Source organism: Penicillium waksmanii (assembly GCF_028829765.1).
Source record: "Penicillium waksmanii strain IBT 27052 chromosome Unknown utg000002l:1.0-3326099.0:1.0-3328782.0, whole genome shotgun sequence".
Taxonomy (NCBI): Eukaryota; Fungi; Ascomycota; class Eurotiomycetes; order Eurotiales; family Aspergillaceae; genus Penicillium; species Penicillium waksmanii.
In genome coordinates, this window is record NW_026643249.1 from 438617 (window position 1) to 459168 (window position 20552).

The 20552-nt window shown below is 49.9% G+C and overlaps 8 protein-coding genes across 8 annotated transcripts; 4 read left to right on the forward strand and 4 right to left on the reverse strand.

Moving 5' to 3' along the window:
• Nucleotides 1–569: 569 nt before the first annotated feature.
• Nucleotides 570–1830, forward strand: N7481_001833 (40S ribosomal protein uS7; the record flags this gene model as incomplete). The annotated part of the gene is made up of 6 exons (XM_057261052.1): nt 570–728; nt 791–840; nt 1066–1249; nt 1321–1396; nt 1514–1652; nt 1728–1830. The coding sequence occupies 6 exons, from the start codon at nt 570–572 to the stop codon at nt 1828–1830; spliced, it is 711 nt and encodes a 236-aa protein (XP_057125984.1).
• A 540-nt stretch (nt 1831–2370) lies between these two features.
• N7481_001834 (SDA1 family protein) lies at nt 2371–4866 on the forward strand (the record flags this gene model as incomplete). The annotated part of the gene is made up of 4 exons (XM_057261053.1): nt 2371–2417; nt 2465–2557; nt 2632–2919; nt 2991–4866. 4 exons carry the CDS (start codon nt 2371–2373, stop codon nt 4864–4866), a joined length of 2304 nt encoding a protein of 767 aa, XP_057125985.1.
• A 1054-nt stretch (nt 4867–5920) lies between these two features.
• N7481_001835 (uncharacterized protein) lies at nt 5921–6679 on the forward strand (the record flags this gene model as incomplete). Its single annotated transcript, XM_057261054.1, has 1 exon — nt 5921–6679. One exon carries the CDS (start codon nt 5921–5923, stop codon nt 6677–6679), a length of 759 nt encoding a protein of 252 aa, XP_057125986.1.
• A 452-nt stretch (nt 6680–7131) lies between these two features.
• N7481_001836 (uncharacterized protein) lies at nt 7132–8390 on the forward strand (the record flags this gene model as incomplete). Its single annotated transcript, XM_057261055.1, has 2 exons — nt 7132–7243; nt 7654–8390. The coding sequence occupies 2 exons, from the start codon at nt 7132–7134 to the stop codon at nt 8388–8390; spliced, it is 849 nt and encodes a 282-aa protein (XP_057125987.1).
• A 172-nt stretch (nt 8391–8562) lies between these two features.
• On the reverse strand, nt 8563–10193 carry N7481_001837 (putative MFS transporter; the record flags this gene model as incomplete). Its single annotated transcript, XM_057261056.1, has 4 exons — nt 8563–8913; nt 9003–9615; nt 9675–9936; nt 10004–10193. The coding sequence occupies 4 exons, from the start codon at nt 10191–10193 to the stop codon at nt 8563–8565; spliced, it is 1416 nt and encodes a 471-aa protein (XP_057125988.1).
• Nucleotides 10194–10847: 654 nt separating this feature from the next.
• Nucleotides 10848–12667, reverse strand: N7481_001838 (cytochrome P450; the record flags this gene model as incomplete). Its single annotated transcript, XM_057261057.1, has 5 exons — nt 10848–10985; nt 11038–11185; nt 11233–11864; nt 11932–12294; nt 12356–12667. 5 exons carry the CDS (start codon nt 12665–12667, stop codon nt 10848–10850), a joined length of 1593 nt encoding a protein of 530 aa, XP_057125989.1.
• A 1241-nt stretch (nt 12668–13908) lies between these two features.
• Nucleotides 13909–16863, reverse strand: N7481_001839 (Hsp70 family protein; the record flags this gene model as incomplete). The annotated part of the gene is made up of 1 exon (XM_057261058.1): nt 13909–16863. One exon carries the CDS (start codon nt 16861–16863, stop codon nt 13909–13911), a length of 2955 nt encoding a protein of 984 aa, XP_057125990.1.
• Nucleotides 16864–17671: 808 nt separating this feature from the next.
• Nucleotides 17672–19326, reverse strand: N7481_001840 (uncharacterized protein; the record flags this gene model as incomplete). The annotated part of the gene is made up of 2 exons (XM_057261059.1): nt 17672–18018; nt 18783–19326. 2 exons carry the CDS (start codon nt 19324–19326, stop codon nt 17672–17674), a joined length of 891 nt encoding a protein of 296 aa, XP_057125991.1.
• Nucleotides 19327–20552: the final 1226 nt, after the last annotated feature.

Genomic DNA, 20552 nt, shown 5'->3' on the forward strand with positions numbered 1-20552 from the left:
AGCCGAGCGGCGGCTGAGACAATAAGGTCGACAAGAATAGATTAGGCTAGTGTGGCCTAACTGAGGGGCAGAAGGGGAATTGGGGGATGTGAAAGTTGTGGGAGAGGAAGAGGGAGACGGGAATACTGGTGGGAGTGAGAGTGGAAGTGGAAGTGGAAGTAGAAGTGGCCCGAATGAAAATGGCGGGAATGGGGGGGGGTTCTCAGGTACGGGAGGAGGGGGACATGGGGGGAGAATGGATGAATACTAGTATTATGATATTATGCATATATAAAATATATGGAGTTAATTTATATATGCAGATATATATACCTATATATATAGACACTACGCTGTAAATAGTACTTGAACTCATTGTATACTCACAGGCTATTGTTATCGACTGTATACATGTAACTATAGTTACAAAGTGACCAACGGATAGCTTGTTAGTCAGCATTCTCGTGTCTGCCTCAGGTACCAATAAGGTGACAGTCACATGACCGTCGACACCTGATTGGTGCCAGATCTGCCCTAACTCATGTGACCCCCACACAACGCCTAAGCGAGCGCACCGCGAATTTCCTCCCATGCGGATCGCCGACCTCAACGACTTGTCGAAGCAACCACCCAACGACAAACCCTCCCACATACCCTCCCTCGACACTGTCAACATGTCCGACGCCGGGGAAGTCGTCGCGGTCAACTCCATCCTGCCCAAGGATGTGAACGAAGGCTCCGTCCTCCTTGTACGCCTCCTCCAAATCTCAGTGAACATTCAATCTCGAAAAATACTAACCCTTGCCCAAAGTTCAACAAGTGGTCCTACGAGGATGTCGAGATCCGCGACATCTCCCTGACGTGAGTCCCTTTCAATTCAATCGCCTCCGAATGCGCAAATATGGTTGTTGTCGAGTCCACAATTGGGGCGTGATTTGTGGTTTTGTGGTTTTGGGGGGTTGTGATATCAAATTCGGTCCAACGAAACACGGCAGATGGCCCGGGAGGAAACAACTTGCATATTGGGCATTCGGAGCGCAGCACATTCCCGAGGACAATTGCTGATATTTTTCTTTCCATCTTCAGCGACTACATTCAGATCCGTCAGCCCGTCTACCTCTCCCACACTGCCGGTCGCTATGCCGCCAAGCGTTTCCGCAAGGCCCAGTGCCCCATCATTGAGCGTCTCACCAACTCGCTCATGATGAACGGCCGTAACTCCGGAAAGAAGCTCATGGCCATGCGCATTGTTTCCCACGCTTTCGACATCGTATGTTTCATCCAGCCCGATACACCATCCGAAATTTCGACCCAGTCGCTAATATTTTCTCTGTTATTCAGATCCACATCATGACCGACCAGAACCCCATCCAGGTTGCTGTCGATGCCATTGTCAACTGCGGCCCCCGTGAGGACTGTAAGTTTGACCCGAATCGCGATGAAAGGCTCGATTGTTCGAGGGGATTCTCTAAGAAAAGAGCTTTCATCAAACAACGTTGATCGAGGGGACAATTGCTAATTCATATCCTTCTAGCCACCCGTATTGGTTCCGCCGGTACCGTCCGTCGCCAGGCCGTCGATGTCTCCCCTCTGCGCCGTGTCAACCAGTCCATCTCTCTCCTGACCATTGGTGCTCGCGAGTCCTCTTTCCGCTCCATCAAGAGCATTGCTGAGTACGATACCCTTTTTTCATCTGAGCCCACATGGGTCATATCATCCGAACGTGTGCTAATCATATTCATTAATAGGTGCCTTGCTGAGGAGCTGATCAACGCCGCCAAGGGCTCCTCCAACTCCTACGCCATCAAGAAGAAGGACGAGCTGGAGCGTGTTGCCAAGAGCAACCGGTAAAGGGTGTGTGGAGTGTATTCTCCGTTTGGTCCTCTGTTTACGGCTTCTGGAGTGGACGGGGGGGTTTTCGCCGGGATTCAGTGGAATTGCACACATCTGCGCGGCTGTACTTAATCTGATACGGCCAAGGAAAAGCAGTGTCCAAAAAAAGGAACGCCGTCTGATTGCTTTCTTCCAAGTAGTTGGGATGTGATCACGAAAGTCTCGGGTGGTAATGGCCACTTTCAATATGAAAAAATTTTTCCTCTTCCAATGCAAATCAAAAATCATATTTTCGGCGCCCTTAGTAGTGAACGTAGAAATAAATATACTTCTCTTTTTGAAAATATCGAAAATTTGACCGAGGCTTTGATATTCCATGCAAGTTCCAGCCATTGCTGTTACAGCAGTCCCCCCCATTCATTGGTCCCCCAGTGTTAGGTAGGGTGGACGGAGTCGCTTATCGATACGGCGAAAAAAAGTTTCGGACCACCCCCAACCTTCGTGAACTGGGACCAACCTCCTTCCACCACCCACCATTTCTATTCACAACCAGTCAAAATGGTGAAAAGAAAGCTTGGAGCCTTGGAAAAGGTCGAGGCTGACCTGTGAGTTTTCCTAATTTCTGATCGCCCAATGCGCCCGCAACGGCAAGTCCTGCTCAGGCAGAGACAACGAACCGCTCTATTGACATCTCGCTCGCCCTTCATAGGCCTAATCTGCAGCACAAGATTCGCAGAGATCCCAAGTAAGTGCCGTTTGGATGAACCTCTCTACTCTATTCTCGCAGTTGAAAAGATCTAACCAGTACTCTGCGCTTAGATCATACATTGAGGATTTCCGCGCTCAGCACTACCAATATGAGTCGCACCGCGAAATTTTCATGGCTGCGCCTTCAGCCGCGACGGACACTGGCATTATCTCTCTGCGCGAGCTGATTGACTTCATTTCGCACGTTGCCGACGCTTACCCGGTGATCTTGAAGGACTTCCCGCAGCAGCTCATCGATATGCTGATACAGCACCACCTGGTGTTGGAGCCGGAGTTGAGAGAGAAGTTGGTCGGAAGTCTGGTGTTACTGAAAAAGAAGGATCTGCTCGATTCTGCAACGTATGTTCATCCAATGTTCTCATGGCATTTTGGCTCTCGGGTCTATGTTCTAACGGGTATTTTAATTGTAGACTCCTCCAAACACTATTCCCCATCCTCATCACTACGCCTAGCAAGACTCTTCGTGCTCTGCTGTTTCAAAAGATTCTGTCTGAGCTTCGGACAGCCAACACTAAGACGAAGAACCACAAGCTCAACCGCACTATGCAGACTGTCCTTTTCAACCTAGTCTCATCTGACCGCACCAGCTCCAAGGCACTCTGGGCCATCAAACTGGTCCGAGAGCTATGGAAGCGTCAAATCTGGACTGACGCCAAGACAGTCGAGATCATGAAGGAGGCAAGTTTGTCTGAGAACGAAAAGGTCATCATTGGTGGTGTTCGCTTCTTCCTGGGTGGCGACAAGGAGCGTGAGGAGGCGGAGGATGAGAGCAGCGATGACGATGCCGTCGATGTTGGTCGTATCAGGCACCAGCTTGGTATCAACAAGAAGACCAAGAAGAAGGCCCGTGTGGCTGAGAAGGCCATAGTCACTCACAAAAAGAAGGAGAAGAAGAAGAACCAACCGCATGCTCTCAACTTCTCCGCGCTTCATTTGCTGCACGATCCTCAGGGATTCGCCGACACTTTGTTCACTCGCCATCTGCAAAGCTCCAAGGCTAAGCTGAACCTTGAGAATAAGCTTGTTGTCTTGCAATTGGTGTCTCGTCTCGTGGGCTTGCACAAGTTGCATATTATGTCGCTCTACTCCTACTTCCAGAAGTTCCTCACCCCGCGTCAACCTTCCGTTACCTCATTCTTGGCATCTCTGGCCCAGGCGACTCACGACCTGGTTCCTCCCGATGTTCTTGAGCCTCTTGTTCAGAAGATTGCCAATGAGTTCGTCTCTGAGGCCTCCGCTGGAGAAGTAGCCACCGCCGGTATGAACGCTATTCGAGAGATTTGCGTCAGGCAACCTCTGGCTATGAACGAGACGCTGTTGCAAGATCTCGTCATGTATAAGAAGAGCAAGGACAAGGGTGTCATGATGGCTTCGAAGGGTCTGCTCAGTCTCTACCGGGATGTTGGCGCATCGATGCTCAAGAAGCGGGATCGTGGTAAGGAAGCCTCCATGGGTCTCCGTGCTGGCGACAAGCTCAGCAAGCGGTTCGGAGAGCAGGAGAGTGGTGGTATTGAGGGACTCGAGTTGTTGGAGAAATGGAAGGATGAGGAGCGCCGCAAGAAGCGTCGCGAGATGGGACTTCCTTCTGATGGCGAGGATGACGAGGAAGATGATGAGGAAAACAACTGGGCCGCCTGGAACGTCGAGGATGATGAGGACAGCGATGATTCTGGCGATTGGGTTAACGTCCAAAGCGACGTTGAGATCGATCTCAGCGACTCCGAGGACGAGGGCAAGGGCAAGGACAAGGGCCCACCCAACAAGAAAACCAAGCAAGATGAGGATACCAAGACGGATACGCCAGCTGATGTAGAGAGCGCATTCTCCAAACTTGCTACTACTAAGATCCTGACTCCTGCGGATCTGGCCAAACTTGCCGAGCTCCGTGCTGAGGCTGCTGTCGGCGCGGCTCTTCCAGGATCGAAATCCCGTCACGCCCAGAGCACCACTCGTCACAGTGATGACCCGTTGACTGCGGAGGAGATCGAGGGCCTTGCCCGCTTGTCTGCTGCTAAGCAGACGCGTGAGGAGCGTATTGCTCACGCCCGTGAGGGCAAGCTGGACCGCTCCGAGCACAAGAGCAAGGAGGCTAAGCGTAAGGAGCGCAAGGAGGAACAAGGAAAGAGTACCACGAACAAGGAAAAGGCTCGCCGGAAGAATTTCCTGATGACTATCGGCAAGGCGAGAAGTAAGAACAAGCGCAGTTTGGTGGAAACGCGTGCTGTGCTCAAGGCGCATCACGACCGACAGAAGAGAGGTGGAAAGAGAGGTAATCTTGGAAATTAGCCTGAGCCGTTGGGTAGTAAATACTAGTTGTTATGCATGCAGTTTATATATACCTAGGTATCTAAAATGGGATCTGGCGTCTATTGACTTTTAATTGTACTCCTGCCTAGTAGTATACCCAAGTACCTAGGTAGTAGTAGTAGTAGTAGTACCAGGGCTGTAGCTGGGCATCAGCGTTGGAACCGTGACCTTCAAGTTCAAGATCCTAGTCCCAACCTAAATTCTATCTAGGGCTAATTACGGTGTTTGGTGCGGTATTTATAGAGAAAGCGGTCTTATATAATTGGTATGTTATACTAGTAGTGTATCTTATCAAATTCCAAATTATAAATTCACTACTAGTACTGTACTTGGGTACTACTAGTACTATATATTGTCGTGGACTATACTAGTAGTATCATCATGATATATCGAAATGTCATCTGGGCACCATCATGACGGTATCAAACTTGAACAAACTTAGCTGGAACCTTGGTCCTTCGAACGCTTCAAGTTTCAGCTTCACTCAACCAAAATCAGTAACAGACACCACCATTCTATTAGTAGTAGTCACGTTCCATGCACCAGATCGCGATGCAAATCTGACGGAAGGCAATGCCGATAGAGCATATAGTATTGATTGTGATGCAATTCTGACCGGGCAACCGTAGGGTGGGAACTACAAATAACACTCTTGCACATTTGCAATCTACTCAATATACAAATCTGTATACTACTCCGTATACTATAAAGTATAGATACTACCACTGTCTACATCTGACCAATCCGGGCATCAGCATCTCCCGTGACAGTATCCACGTGACATAGCCCTAAGCCCTAACCCAAAGGGGCCTAATTGATCTGATCTCGTCGCGTCTCCGCGTCAACGCGCGTGCCAAATCCTCCCCAGCCTCCAGCCTCTTCTTCTTCGTCCATCGGGCAATTTTCTTATCGTCCCCTCTTTGCCCCAGCAACTATCCTCCCCTCTCCTTTCCTCCCTTGCTGCCAACCCTCCCTTCTCCAACTTTTCGATCAATACAGCACAACCCCTCAACCCCTCTCAACCTCCTACGTCATGCCTTCCCTCGTGGCCCAACCTACCTTGTCAACCTCCAACGACACGCTCTCCAAGCGCAGACGCTTTCAACCCGCAATCACAAGCTTCTTCCAATCTCAACAACCCGAGTCCCATATCGACAATGGAACACCCGTCTCACACAACCACTATGCTGCCGCAACCTACTCTGCAACCCCCGTCGTATCAGAAAAAGTGCAATCCTCGCTACTTTCCGTCGGAATGCGGGTCCGCAAGTCGGTCGCAGACGGATACAAGACCCAACGGTCGCTGAAGCAGGAGAAATCCATTCCTCCACCTCTTGTCGTGAAGACCCCAATTGCCGAGCTACATGCAGGCATGTACAGCCATGGCGAACTCGCCCCCTTCTCCGGCTTCTCCAAGTACGATCTCGGCTCCACCTCTGGCCACATCGTCAACGATGATGGGGACGACTACTCTCTCCCACCGAGCAGTCAAGACTCCGTTGCATCTACCAACTCCTTCAATAACAACAACAACAACATGAACAACAGCCAGAAACGGACATTTGGTTCGGATGACTTCGCCGCCTGGGAAGATGAGAGCAACATTGCTTTTCACGATGCCCCTACTGGTCGACACATTCTAGCACCGGGACTAGGCCAGCAGCGTCGTCGCATGCTTGCTTTGCGACAAACCAGCCAACCAGGCATGGATGTGGACGGTTTCGAAGAAGCTTCTTTCCTGCGACCTCTGGAGGAGGTTGACGCTGATTATGCGCGGATGGATTGGGCTTGATCTCTTTGATCAATTTCCTTTTCTTGTTTACCCTCTGTACTCTGTACCCTTTACGACCACCTGATTTCATTTATCCTGTACAAATACCCACCTCGATTCTCACCTCGAATCATCCTGTTTTATTATTCCATGTATATCACTTGAAACCTATGCCTCGCCACAAGCGTGCATACCCTGTCTTACATAGCTCGATACCGCGAAAGCTCGATTTTTCTCAATACAAACCGGTACCTTCTTTTTTGAATGTCAGCTGGTCTCTCAAAATGTAATTCTGTGTCCTGCCGTAGTATTCTTGGTTTTTATGCGCTCACCATAGTAAGCCTGATTATGCGCGATTCCGCCCTGAGGAACCCCACCTTGACGCGCTCCCCGCCCAAGTTCTCGACCTCAAAAGCATTCAGAAATATCAATTTCTTCCTTCAAAGCGGACTTGGACAATCCAAAATTTCCCCATGGATAAGCAAACCATATTCTTCGCAAGCTTCGGCTCTGTGGTCCTCGATGAGATTCGCTTTCCCAACCAAGAACCCCTCACAAATATCCTGGGCGGATCAGGAGCTTATGGTTAGTTCTATGCGCCATCTCCCAGCAAAGGAATGGATAGACCTCTGACTGAAGTACTATGTATCATTATAGCAACACTGGGCGCTCGTCTCTTTTTATCCTCCCCACTCAGTCGTTCCCTAGCTTGGCCAATTCATGTGGGAAATGACTTTCCAGACTCCATTTCAAATCTCCTACAAAGTTGGGATATCGAATTGGTCATAGAGCGGAGTCCAGATAAAGAGTCCACTCGAGGATTACTCGAATATCAGGATACTACTTTTGGACGTAAGATATGACTTTTATTGTCACCCTATCTCCATAGCGTCCCATTTCCAAGCCCTTCTATGGAAATTAAAATATTCCATGGCACTGGCACAGACACATCTTGGATATATGACCAATTACAGTATACTAACCATCCATTCTAGCCAAGAAATTCAAATACACCACTCCCCTCATTTTAACCGAAGAAGAGAAACTGCATGGCACCATCGTCCTAAGCTCGAAGTCTTTCCATTACCTTGCCAGTCCCGCAGACCTGAAACCTCGGCTTTTAAAACTCCTCGCAATTCGAGCGCAGACGGGGATATCGCATCGTCCGTTGATCATCTGGGAACCATCCCCTCTTACATCCAATCCAGATAACCTCCGAGCCAGTCTAGAGGTTGCAAAATTAGTCGACGTTTTTAGTCCAAATCACTTGGAGCTTGCTGCTACTTTCGGGGTCTTGTATTCTTCCGAGACGCAGAAATCCGAAATTGAAACATTGGCTCTAAAGGTACTCAGCAGTGGCGTTGGCCCTGATGGAAATGGAGTGGTGGTTATTCGAGCCGGTGAAAATGGCTGTCTTGTGCAGTCACGGGATGCTGGTCCTAAATGGCTTCCTCCATTTTATGAAGCAGGAATGGAAGAAGAACAGGCATCCGGAGTGGTTGACCCGACTGGAGCTGGAAATGCATTTTTAGGTGCCTTCTCCATAGGATACGTCGAAACGGGGGATGTTATTGAAGCGGCTTATTATGGGTCTGTCGCGGCATCTTTCGCGTTAGAGCAGGTAGGGATGCCGAGGAGAAGCGAAGAAGGGCAGAAAGAGCTATGGAACGGGGCCAGTGTCCGTGAGAGATTAGATGAATATAAGGCTAGACAGAAGTCCACCAACAAGTAGCGAGGGAAGTGACTGGCAAGATTCTACGGCTTGCATGGTGAGAACCATTCCTCGCATTGAGGTAATTCAAGATAAGACGAAATAGATTATATTCATAACATTATTCATAATCGTGAAAATTCTATGGGTACAGTGAGTGTTTAAGAAAAAAATAGAGCAACATCGGAACATGCTAATAAAACCAGCGGAAAGCTTCGCTGGCCGGTCCATCTTGGAGATACTCAGTCGGGATGTCCTTCGCTTTGACATGCAAGCCCTGAGCACGATCCCGTTTCTTGTTGTCCATCATCATCCAGACTCCGAGACAGATAGTCAATACAATTCCAGTACCACCAAAGCTCGCAGTGGTGATCAATGCCGGCAAATATTTCGGCGCATCTTGAGTGCGGAAGATATTGGAAGCTACAACGCCCATGAGATTAGCCACGGGGACGGCGATGCTGGTCAAAACCACACGACGACCCTCGTTGGCGATGTTGTTGTTATACCAGGCATCAAGGAGGACTGAAGGTGCGGATGTACCCTGGGAAAAAAATTAGTAAGTTGAATAGTGAAGAAATGGAAACCAGATACAACTCACCAGGTCATCATGAAAGAAGCAAAATAAGCAACGTTGATATCATTCTGCACATCAATGGTGGCGTAAATGATGAATCCGATAAAAGTAAAGAAGAAGCCCAGTGCAATGAATGGGAACCTCCATCGCGTCCAGTCGCTGCAGAATGCCAAAATGAGCAGCATGGCAGCACCTGACACATTAGGAGCAACGGTGAACAGGTTAGTCTTGACAGTACTATAGTTGAGGCGCTGAATGATCACAGGCAAAAACAACTGAACACCCTGAAGCGGGACACCGAGACAGATCTGAATAGCCAGAATCGCCCAGCTGGTCCAGTGCTTGAAAATGCGGAATGCATCGCGAATGTTGAGCTTCTCGTCGACCACGGATGAACTATCAATTTGCAATCGTAGATATGCGACCTCCTTCTCCTCAGGTGAAAGAAATGTAGCTTCGGCAGCCGATCGGGGCAGATACCACAGGGCGAAGAGGGCGAAAAGGACAGTACCGCAGCCTTCGATGAGGAATAGATATCTCCACGATGCTAGAGGTCCGGTCTCAATACGGAAGACGCCGAAGGCGAGGAGACCGGAGAATGCAGAGGCAATGCTTTGTGCCGCGTAGAAGATGGCGAGTCGGCGGGCCAGTTCTCCACGACGGTAGAAACTAGATCGGATTATGTTAGAACAATTTCATATTGGTGAACAAAGCTCATGAGGACTAACGTTGTCTGGTAATAGATAACCAGCGGGAAGAAGGCGCTCTCAGCCATACCCAAAAACCACCGAATGGCAAAAAGCCCACTGAAGTTGAATACAGCAACCACAAGAACAGTGCAGGTACCAAAGACCAGCATCATACAGGGAAGTACGATGTTGGGTCCGAACTTCTTTCCAAGAAGACCAAGGAAGGGTGCCGTGAGGACATAGGGAACAAAGAAGATACTGAGAATGAGATTGTATTGGTTTCCGTGTAGACCGAGAGTATCTATGAGGCAGAAGATTAGAATTCCATCATCAATAATCCTCTAAAAAGGATAAAACAAGAAACATACCCTCGAGTCCCGCCGTTTTGGCATTTCCCAAATTAGATTTATCGAGACTGTTGAAAAGGTACATTATAGCCAGCACGGGGAGCAAACGCAGGTCGAACTTCCAGACCAACGCACGCTCTACCCGTGAATCGATGTCCACACTAGCTATCGTAGTATGGACATCTGTTTTTTGTGGCGCTTCTTCTGACATGGCTGTAATAATTTGGAGTCAATAGAATCCAAAAGTTTCAAATTTGGAGGATAAACCCTTCCCCATATACCAAAAATTAGGCTTATCGGAGACACAACGTTCTACCCTAATGTTTCCCCAGGATGACACACCCCGACTCCGGGTAAACCATGGGAGAGCCACAGATAAGCTGTGTTCTTGGCGCAGGGCCCCCCAACTGGGGCAGATAAGCGCCTGCCAATGGGGTCCACTGAGCTCCGCCCCCGAATTATTCCTATCTTCAGTTTTTCTGACAATCCCAATCTGCTAATTAAACTTTGTACGGAGTATGGTCTCACTACTTCGTAGAAATTCTAATTACGTTAAGCTTAGCGCCGGCTATTTATCTGCCGGATGTAGGTGGCTGACCAGTAGAACTTACTTGCACTCAACGGACGATGTCCGACTGAGGCTTGAAGCGGGTTAAGTGGCGTTCCTAGATAAATTGGACACGCCTCCAGGACTCCCTTCGATGGAAGATGTAGACCGAGCTAGTGTGCGGTTATGCTAGATTTTCTACGGGAGCTGACAACAGAGTTTCTATGAAAATGGATGGCTGATATTGACAAAGTTTAAGTGGACTCGCTCATACTTAACAGTTCCTAACAAAATAACTTGAATACATATCTCCTAGTCCTAAGCAGGCGCTGCGTGCTCACTCAATCCCTGAGGAACAACAATATCCCTGAGCGCAAATGAGGTGGTAAAGTTTTTCTGCTTGACAAACCAAGCATTCACCAGCTCCCACTCCTGTTTGGGATCAGTGAATTGTATCTGTAAAGAATTGTCAGCAATATTCCATGATTTTGAAAGAAGATTGACTCACCTCGAATCTTCTCAACATGCTGGGGACAAGCTTATAAATCTCAAGGAGGCTGATATTCTTTCCAATGCATGTCCGGCTACCCATTCCAAATTGGAACATGGTACCATTCATCTCCTTGACTCGGGACTCTTCCCTTGTTTTCCAATATCTGTCTTGCAAAGCTCGTCATTATGTAGCCATCTTTCAGGTCGATACAGCTCTACATCGTCACCAAAAACACCTTTATCCATATGGATTAGCCAAGCAGAGCAACCCACAATAGTTCCGCCCTGAACAAAGTGGCCTGCAATGTCGGCCCCGCCTTCTGGTACAACCCGCTCTAGTGGCAAACCAGCAGCCGGGTGGAGTCGGAAGGCCTCTTTTATACAAGCATCGAGATATGGAAGACGTTGGCTCTCATGCCAAGTAACCAGGCCCGTTTCAGAGTCCGCAAAGGCTCCATCACGTCCAGCTTGATCGATCTCAGCCTGGAGACGTGCCAATGCCTTGGGTGTCTTAAGAAGGAAGTAAAACACCGCCGAAAGACTGATGGCTGTTGTCTCCGAGCCAGCGAATGCCATGCTCACAGCCATAGTTTGAACCAAAGTTTCACTCATAAACTCGGGATGTGATTGATGCGCAGCCATGAATTTGGACAGAAGATCTAGCGATTTTGCGCCAGCAACTGGTTTCAAATCACCATTGGCTAGCTCGGGCATGCGCTCTGCCATGCGGTTTCCCGCAAATCGTGCAACTGGGAATGTAGCATCGATGAATCCCCATTGTGAGAGTTTAAGGTAAATGGGATTTTTTAGTAGAAGTCGGTCTAGGAAAGGAATTTGTCCAATCTAGTAAAGTAAGTTAGTTAGAGAGTATGCCCGAGGTCGACTGAATAGGGAATGGGTTGTCACATACAGGAGCGACGTAGAGAAATAGCCACGACAAATAGGCAACGATACCATCAATATCCTTGTTCTTCTCCACAAAGCCATGTCTTTTGCTGTATGTGATCTCTCCAATCACATCGAAGGCATAGAACTGAAGCCATTGGGTAAAGTCACAACCTTCAGGATTGTCGACGTAGATGCTCTTCGTCTGTTCTAAAAATAGCTTGGTCGTATTGTCAACAAAAGGCTCGTACTGAACCAAAGCCGACATTGCAAAAGCCGAATTGACACATCGACGGAATCTTGCATGGAAATCATTATCTGTCGTACTGAAGAGGGACTGTAGACGATGTCCCTTTGCAATGGACTGCTGCACAACATAAAATTCAGACTGTATGCAAGCATTAACACTGATCAGAAAGTATCATTGGGCCTGGAGCAGAATGACCTACCTTGTTGAATCCTTTATTCAGACCGTAGATAGTCTTGAGGGCTTTTGGACTAGAGAAGGAAAGTGTATTCGGTCCAAGACGAACGACATCTCCATACTTCTTGTGAAGAGCTCGATGTGTAACTTCAGACCGACGGCCATACACATCAACCAGGCGCCACCAGTCTGTGATAGACGCCAGAAAGGGCCCTGGGTATCGATGAAGGCCATGCTTATATCGATTCTTGAGACCCCAGAGGAGGAGTCCACCGAAGCACACGGCTAACCAGTGCCGAGAAAGCACATGAAGAAGATAGTCTGTTATCCCATGCATGTTGAGCGCCAGGGAAGGAGATGTGTTGAACACGGAAGTGAATGATTTGCACCGTGAGAGCTTGGTGGAAGGGGTAGAATATATAGAAAGGCACTACACGGGATTTAATGCCCTCGATATCTACCGAGCTCATTATGCCTTTGACGAATCGGGCATCGCCACAACACGCCAGTCCAGGCGGATCGACATAGGTAGCTGCGCCGCCGCAGAGCCTACACCGAAAGATGGCCTAGTCAGACCCACGGGATCATGCCTGAGACTGGGTGGCCATTTCCACTCGTTGATAATGGGACCCAACCTTGTTTTGGCTTTCTTTTTGCCAGAATCAGCAGATGCACAGGAAGGGCGCAAAAGCTGGCTCGAATGCCGCACGTTCTGTCGTCATTGCTGACTGCCATGATGGGCACATAATGAATTCAGGACCAAAAAAAGCAGCTGGACCCATTTCTGTCATCGTGTCGGAAAATGCGGGGAAACTTGCTCTGGGGGAATTCCAGAGGGTGGAGATTGGAAATTGGAGAGTGGTGGGGCGTCTGCTCCCGCGACAACGGGATTTGTATACTTCGCTAACTACCGAGCCATACTGGAATTCACTCATTAGTCCAGAGGATATAGATCCTAGATTAGAATTAAAACGTAGTGTGTAAAGGTGAAATAAACAGTAAATATGGAAATGGGTGTGAGATGACCAAAAAAAGTAGGTTCAAGTTCTTAATTCTTTTTACATTTTAAAAAAGTTGCAAGTGACGAGGTTCGAACTCGCGCGAACAAATGTTCATTGGATATCTTAGGAAAGAATTCTTAAGACCAACACCTTAACCACTCGGTCACACTTGCCGGAAAAGTATCAAATTTAACCTCGCCGTGCGCCTTAGCCGCTCGGATATCTTGCCAATTGGATTTAGCTTCGTCGGCGATCGTTCAAAGCCATGGAGTTACTACTTTAACATCGTTCGGTGTCTAACAAGAAGTCGCCAAACCCAAAACTGTTTTAAGAACACCAACCCTGGAAGTAGGACTCTCGAATGCCACGTTATTATAACGGCGATTATACACTTATTTCCATTCCAACCTTAAAATACGGAAGATTTAACTCCAGAAACACAAATACGATCCCATAATACTTCTTTTCTCTATTATTTTAAGACATGAAATGATACATGGGGAGTTGAAGCATGCTCTGTACTTTCAATGCGCGGTATAAAAAATGGCCAAAATGCAATGCAGAGGTCTCAGCGAGTTCACAGCTCATCCTTGCGGGTGTCGTCTGTGGACTTAGCCTTATCCTTCCCCTTCTCCTTCTCTTTACCCTTACTCTTCTCAGCTTCGGGCTTCTTGTCCTTGCTCTTAGTCTTCTTGGAGCTGTTCTTCTTAGAAGCAACGGTCATGCGTTCGTACATGCGGTTCAAAACACGTTCAAAATCGCGCAGACGAGAATCAATGTCCACAACCGTCAAGGCTGGGTCATCGGACTGGGTAAGCGTCTCCTGAAGTGCGAGTTTTTCATCAACCCACAGCTTGGAAGAGTCGTAGATCTCGGTAAGGGTGGAGAGATCGGTAGGTGTGAAGAGGGTGTACTTGGGGCCGGTGGGCTTGGCTGCGGCAGCAGACTTGGTAGAGGTCTTTGAAGATGACGAAGAGTAGGAATCATCGTCAAGATCGTCCAGAGAACCATCGCCAGAGGCAGCTGGGGCAGGAGTGGATGAGCTGGTCTCTGTTTTTTCGGTGGAGGTGCTCGAGGCAGAGAGGGCAGAGGAGTAAGTGTCCTCGTCGGATTTGATTTGACCCTCAATCAGCTGCTTCATGGACTCGGCGTTCTTGATCATGTCTTGAAGCAACTTGATACGCGCGGGCCGATCAGTGGATTCTTTCATTCGCTTGAGTGCAGGGTCGACAATGCTCTTCAGATCCTTCAATTTAGCCTGGAAGTCTGCCGTCTTGGCGTTGTCGCTTTCTTCGTACAGCCAGTCGCTAGATGTGGATAGCTTGTCCTGCAAAATAGACAGCTGGCCCTCCTTGATGGCCGTAGCGAATTCCTCGTTGTCCACAAGATCACGGCTGCGATAAATAAATGATTCAAGCTCGTTGAGAGCTTCCTCGCGTAGGACACGTTCACGGTCTGAAGCATCGAAGGCAGATAGGCGCCCGCGGATACGGCCTAGCTCGGCAGCCGAGGGGGCCTTGGTTCCAAGAGGAATGGACTTCAGAGCAATGGGAATGATTTCGAGCTTAGTCTGGACGGTGGTTTTGCCGTTGTCTTTGGTGACGCTGGTAGTGGAAGCATCGCTTGCGGAAGTCGTTGAGGATTCAACTTCAGGCTCAAGAGTAATCGACTCACTTGCCTCGTCTTCACCGAGGGGCTGCTGATCTCCCTTCTTGGATCCAAGGCCAAAGAAGCCCTTGACATCATCGACAATGCCCTTCTTCTCTGCTTCAACCTCACAGCTGACGTTGCCACTTGTGACCTGGGGGAGACCATTGATGGGATTCAGACGGATGTTGAACTTGGCGGTGATGTTTGCAGCCGAGCAGCCAAAGCTGTCCTTGAGCTTGGCGACAGAGGCGGTGAGGTTTTGAGTCTCAACACTCAGGACGGGGAGGTTATTTCCGTCCTGACTCACTTGCTGATAGAAGCTGAAATCAAAATCATCCAGGTTCTTGACAGTAACCTGCTTCTCTGGGCCGACCTGAGAAGTAGCAGTGAACAGCTTTTGGTTTCTGTCCTTGCCGTCTGACTTCCACTGGAGAATGACAGGGTAAGAAGCAGCGTCACTAGCGCGGATCTCTTTAACACGGAAGCTAGGGCTAAGAGCAGCCCCCTTGAAAGCAGCACCAAATACAGCGGCCTCATCAGCATTAACATTGGACCGAATCTTTTTCGAAGAACCGGAGATTTTCTCCAGCTCCTTTTGGACGAATGGAGTGCGAACGGCACCACCGTGGAGAACGATGGAGTCGATATCGTTGAGCTTCAGGTTGGCAGACTCAAGGGCCCGCTCCAAAGGACCATTGATGCGAGCTGCATGACTAGCGGCCAGTTTCTCGAAGTGGGCGCGGGTGATTTTGTATTTGAAGTTGACCTCCTCATCGTAGAGCCCCTCAAAACTTGTGCTAGTGTCGCCGTTGGCGCTCAGAACCTGGCGAGCCTTCTCCGCGTCTTTCCAGAGTCTAGACATTGTCTTTCCGTGCGCCTTGACCTCCTCAACGGTGACCTTGCCCTTGAGCTTCTTTGTCTCGACAAGATTCTCAACCATGTCGTTAACAATAAGATCGTTTAAAGCGTCGCCTCCGAGCGTCTTGTCCCAGCCCGCTCCCAAAACATTGATTTCCTGAACGGTCTTGTTGTACTTTCCAACGTCCTTGACCTGGCGGCTCTGGAAGCGCAACACGCTTGCAGTGGTCGAGCCGGCTCCCATATCAAAAACAACATGGTATTCCGGCTTCTCACCATCTGAGACGCTAGGGAATGTGCGACTGGTGGCGTAGTTCAGACCAACAGCCAGCCCATCGCTGATAAGAGCTTCGATCTTCAAACCAGCCAACTCGACGGCCATGGTGAGACTCTTCTTCTCTTCCGCGGTGTAGAATGCGGGGTAGGTAATCACAACATCTCGGACATCAGATCCTTTCCCAGCCAAGAGATCCGCGTTGGACTTGACTTCCTTCAATTGCATGGCCAGAATTTCCTCGACCAAGAACGCATCCTTCCTCTCCGCCTCGCCGAGTCGGTTCGTGCGCATGGCCACGGAGCCACGGCCATCGGGAGCACTTTCAAGCTTAAGGGCTGGATACCGGCTCCAGTATTCCTTGACCGTATCATCGTTTCCATCGTTGAAGGGCAGTCCCAACAAAGTCTTGAGGTTCATGTAGACATCATCTGGGTACCGAGCCGCCAGGGCCAGCGCACCACTACCGTAGAATCGTTCGGGGAAGGGAGCATCACTTTCTTTCGTCGGCTTGAAAGCAATGGCGGCCGGTTCCTTGCGCTTTGAGTCCTTGCTAAGCACAATTTCGAGGGGAACGCCGGGCTTTACGAGCGTGGCTTTGAAGTATTCGGTACCGACATCGAGACCGAGGACAGCAGATCCGGCGGCAGAAGCTGAGCCAGCAAAGCTGAGGAGGAAGACCAGGAACGGGAGTATCGCGAGGGAGAAGAATGGAGAGGTAGGTCGCCGTTGTCGGCCCGGGAGAGCCATGGTCTATGTCTATGCTGCACACTGTGCCGAGTAAGTCAATGTCGCATTTGGAAAAGGGAATGAGTGGCTTGGGGAGTTACGCACCTTAAGGCAGCAGTGTATAAGCAAAAAATATTAGCAGAATTTAAAGCGTTCCACCAGATCGCCAAGAGGTGTGTCGGTGGAGGTTGGCCTTGCGCCAGTTGAATTGTTGGGGGTAAAAGCTATTGAATCGCGTGGGAAGTGGTGTAGGTGGTCGAATATGGTGGTGATTGGGATGTTGGAAGATGGATGGAATGAAGAATCCACAATGACTAGGCCATTCGGGCGATGAGGATGCTGTGGCCACCTGGCAAGAGAAGTTCAATGAGGCGCATCGTTGTGAGGCCACGGGTCCAGCCATGCTTGCCTTGCTTGGGTTTGCACTGTTTGTTCGGATCACGTAAGCCAGCCCTAATTCCAGGGTCTCCAGAGAGGCAGGTTTACAGATGTATAGATGCTTTTGTTTTACATCTTTTTCTATTTATTTTTAAGAAAAACGTTTAAGAAAAATCTCATAAATTAGTGAACTAAGTACACTATATCCTAAACTAAGCCGGTCAATTATACTAGTAAGGAACGTAAGTCATAATGGTGCTCATCAATCACCGCCGCCTGCCAGGGTGCAGGCCACGGGCATTAGGATAATAGCTCGGTCATCCACGCCTTTCCCTTAGAATCCAATTTTTTTTATCGTTTTGTGTTTTTTGGTGATCGGCTTTCACTTCCATTGTATGAAACTGTACGACGTCTGGAAGGAAAATTTAAATCAAGACTCAGGCGGAAATCATTAAAGCAGCGCCATAATAATGGCTAGGCCGGGGACCAGTCCGGCCAGGGACATCTTGTATTGAGAGGAGGCAGCATTAAAAGCAGGAGAAGTAGTAGCCGCCGGGGCCGGGGCAGTCGCAGTGACCGGCGAAGAGGGTGCTGCGGTGGTTGACTCCACTGGAGAAACCTCGGGGGCAGGAGAGGTAGGCTCGGGAGCAGGGCTTGAGGGAGGAACAATCACCGAGTTGGTTGTAGGCTGAACGCAGCCCTCAGTGCAAGTGACGACGGAAGTGATGGTCAAAGTGCTAGTCTGAGTAATTGGCTGGGTATATGTGGACGTTCCGCTGGTGACAGTGGCCCAAGTGACTGGAAAAATTAGCAATTGTTGATCGCATAGAGCTCCTATCAGTGTAGACTTACTCGGGCAGGTAGTGGTGGTATAAGTGGTAGTAATGGTTGTAGGCAGAGGGGGGAGGAGTAGTAGTCTCGGTCTCACATGGGGTCGAGGTCTCTGGGGGGAGGGGTGGCCGCGGTAGTGGTTTCACAGGGAGTGGAAGACTCAGGAGGGGGAGTAGTGGTGGTCTCGCATGGAGTAGTAGAAGACTCAGGAGGGGCAGTAGTCGTCGTCTCACACGGAGTAGTAGTAGTGGTGGTGGTCTCGCAAGGAGTAGTAGAAGACTCAGGAGGGGGAGTAGTGGTGGTCTCGCATGGAGTAGTAGAAGACTCAGGAGGGGGAGTAGTCGTCGTCTCACATGGAGTAGTAGTGGTGGTGGTGGTCTCGCATGGAGTAGTAGAAGACTCAGGAGGGGGAGTAGTCGTCGTCTCACATGGAGTAGTAGTGGTGGTGGTGGTCTCGCATGGAGTAGTAGAAGACTCAGGAGGGGGAGTAGTCGTCGTCTCGCATGGAGTAGTAGTAGTGGTGGTGGTCTCGCATGGGGTAGTAGAAGACTCAGGAGGGGGAGTAGTCGTCGTCTCACATGGAGTAGTAGTGGTGGTGGTGGTGGTCTCGCATGGAGTAGTAGAAGACTCAGGAGGGGGAGTAGTCGTCGTCTCACATGGAGTAGTAGTAGTGGTGGTGGTCTCGCACGGAGTAGTCGAGGTCTCCGGTGGAGGAGTAGTGGTAGTCTCACATGGAGTAGTCGAGGTCTCCGGGGGAGGAGTAGTGGTAGTGGTCTCACATGGGGTAGTCGAGGTCTCCGGTGGAGGAGTAGTGGTAGTCTCACATGGAGTAGTCGAAGTCTCCGGTGGAGGAGTAGTGGTAGTCTCACATGGAGTAGTCGAAGTCTCCGGGGGAGGAGTAGTGGTAGTGGTCTCACATGGGGTAGTCGAGGTCTCCGGGGGAGGGGTGGTGGTAGTCTCGCACGGAGTCGAGGTCGGAGGAGGAGTAGTCGTAGTCTCGCATGGCGTCGACTCTTCACCACCACCGCCTCCTCCATGGCCAGGGTAGCCACCACCACCGTGGTCACCGTCACCACCACCATGACCGCCGTCACCACCACCATGGCCACCATCACCACCACCATGACCAGGGTAACCACCATCACCACCACCATGACCAGGGTAACCACCATCACCACCTCCATGACCACCCTCATCACCACCACCGCCGCCACCGCGGATAGCGAGGCCCATGTCACCATTGGCATCTCGGGGCAGAACGCTACCCGAGGCCATGGTGACGGCACAGAGGACGAGAATTGGAATTCCACGCATATTGCTTAGCAGACAAACGAGGGAATGCTAGATGATATATTGAACAATCACTTGAATGGCCTGATCCGATGAACGAAGGACGATAAGGAACCGTAGCGAAAGAGTTCCTATCACGGATTGATCTCAAAACCAGAAAATCTGAGCAAAGAAGGCGAGGATTCGGGTTGAATTTATATCCACAGCCTCATATGGTGGGAAAGGATTCCTGCCTCGCACATAACCCACATCCCACAGCTCATGGCGCAGGTGCAGCAGCTAGTCCATGGCAGGACCCTGGCCCGGGGGCGGGTCTGTCTCTGATGACTGACATCAGGTGCTATCCAAGATCGGTAGATAATTGGAGCCGTCATCTCGATTTGTCAAATAGAGAGTCAGAAAGTGGTACCCAACGGTACTAGGCTAAAAGAGGCACCTCTCGGCTTGCATGATTCACCAAAATTGGCATGCATTTGCCATCTGCGTGGGCAGAGTTTCCGTGTCTTTCATGTCAAAGCCGACTCGCGATGTACATTGAACTGGGTCTCAATGCAGGGCCAAAGTTAGTGCCAGGCCCCCGACCCGGTTGGCTCAGCGACATATAGCCGGGGTACGACCAATGGCTGGTTCTTTCGAGATGAGCCTGCCTTCTGGTTCGCTTGATGTAGAACTAGGATGCACGTCGCCAAACTCAAAGCGTTCGAAAGGGCCGACTCTTGAGCGGAACCGATCGAGGTTGACCCACTGCCCCCCAATCATGCATGACGACCTTGGCAGATGCTGCGAGGCGGGAACAGAACTGATAGATAGCTCACTCGGTTGGGGCTGATGGGGGCTGGAGGAACAGGGGCCCCGGGTTTGTGGCCCTCTCCCTGATGCATTGTGCAGTGAGGCTTTTTTTGCTTCTTTCCCTCTATTTGTTTATTCTGTACGGAGTACGGAATACCCCTGCCATCTTGCTGCTCTCCCCGATCGGCGAGGGTTGAAGTCGTTCCCCGCCCACTTCGTTGTCCCCTCGTTCGGATAAGAATTCTACGTCATGAGACCCTAGGGGATGTCAATTGCTGCTTAGTCGTTGGGTGCTCGGACAGCGGTCTCACTATAATAATCCAGATTTAGATACGCCGTTGTGGGTTTGTGTATATTTCTGGAGTACCCATGGAACCCTGTGGCAGGTCTCATTTGTTGTTGATGGGTGAGCACTAAATGTG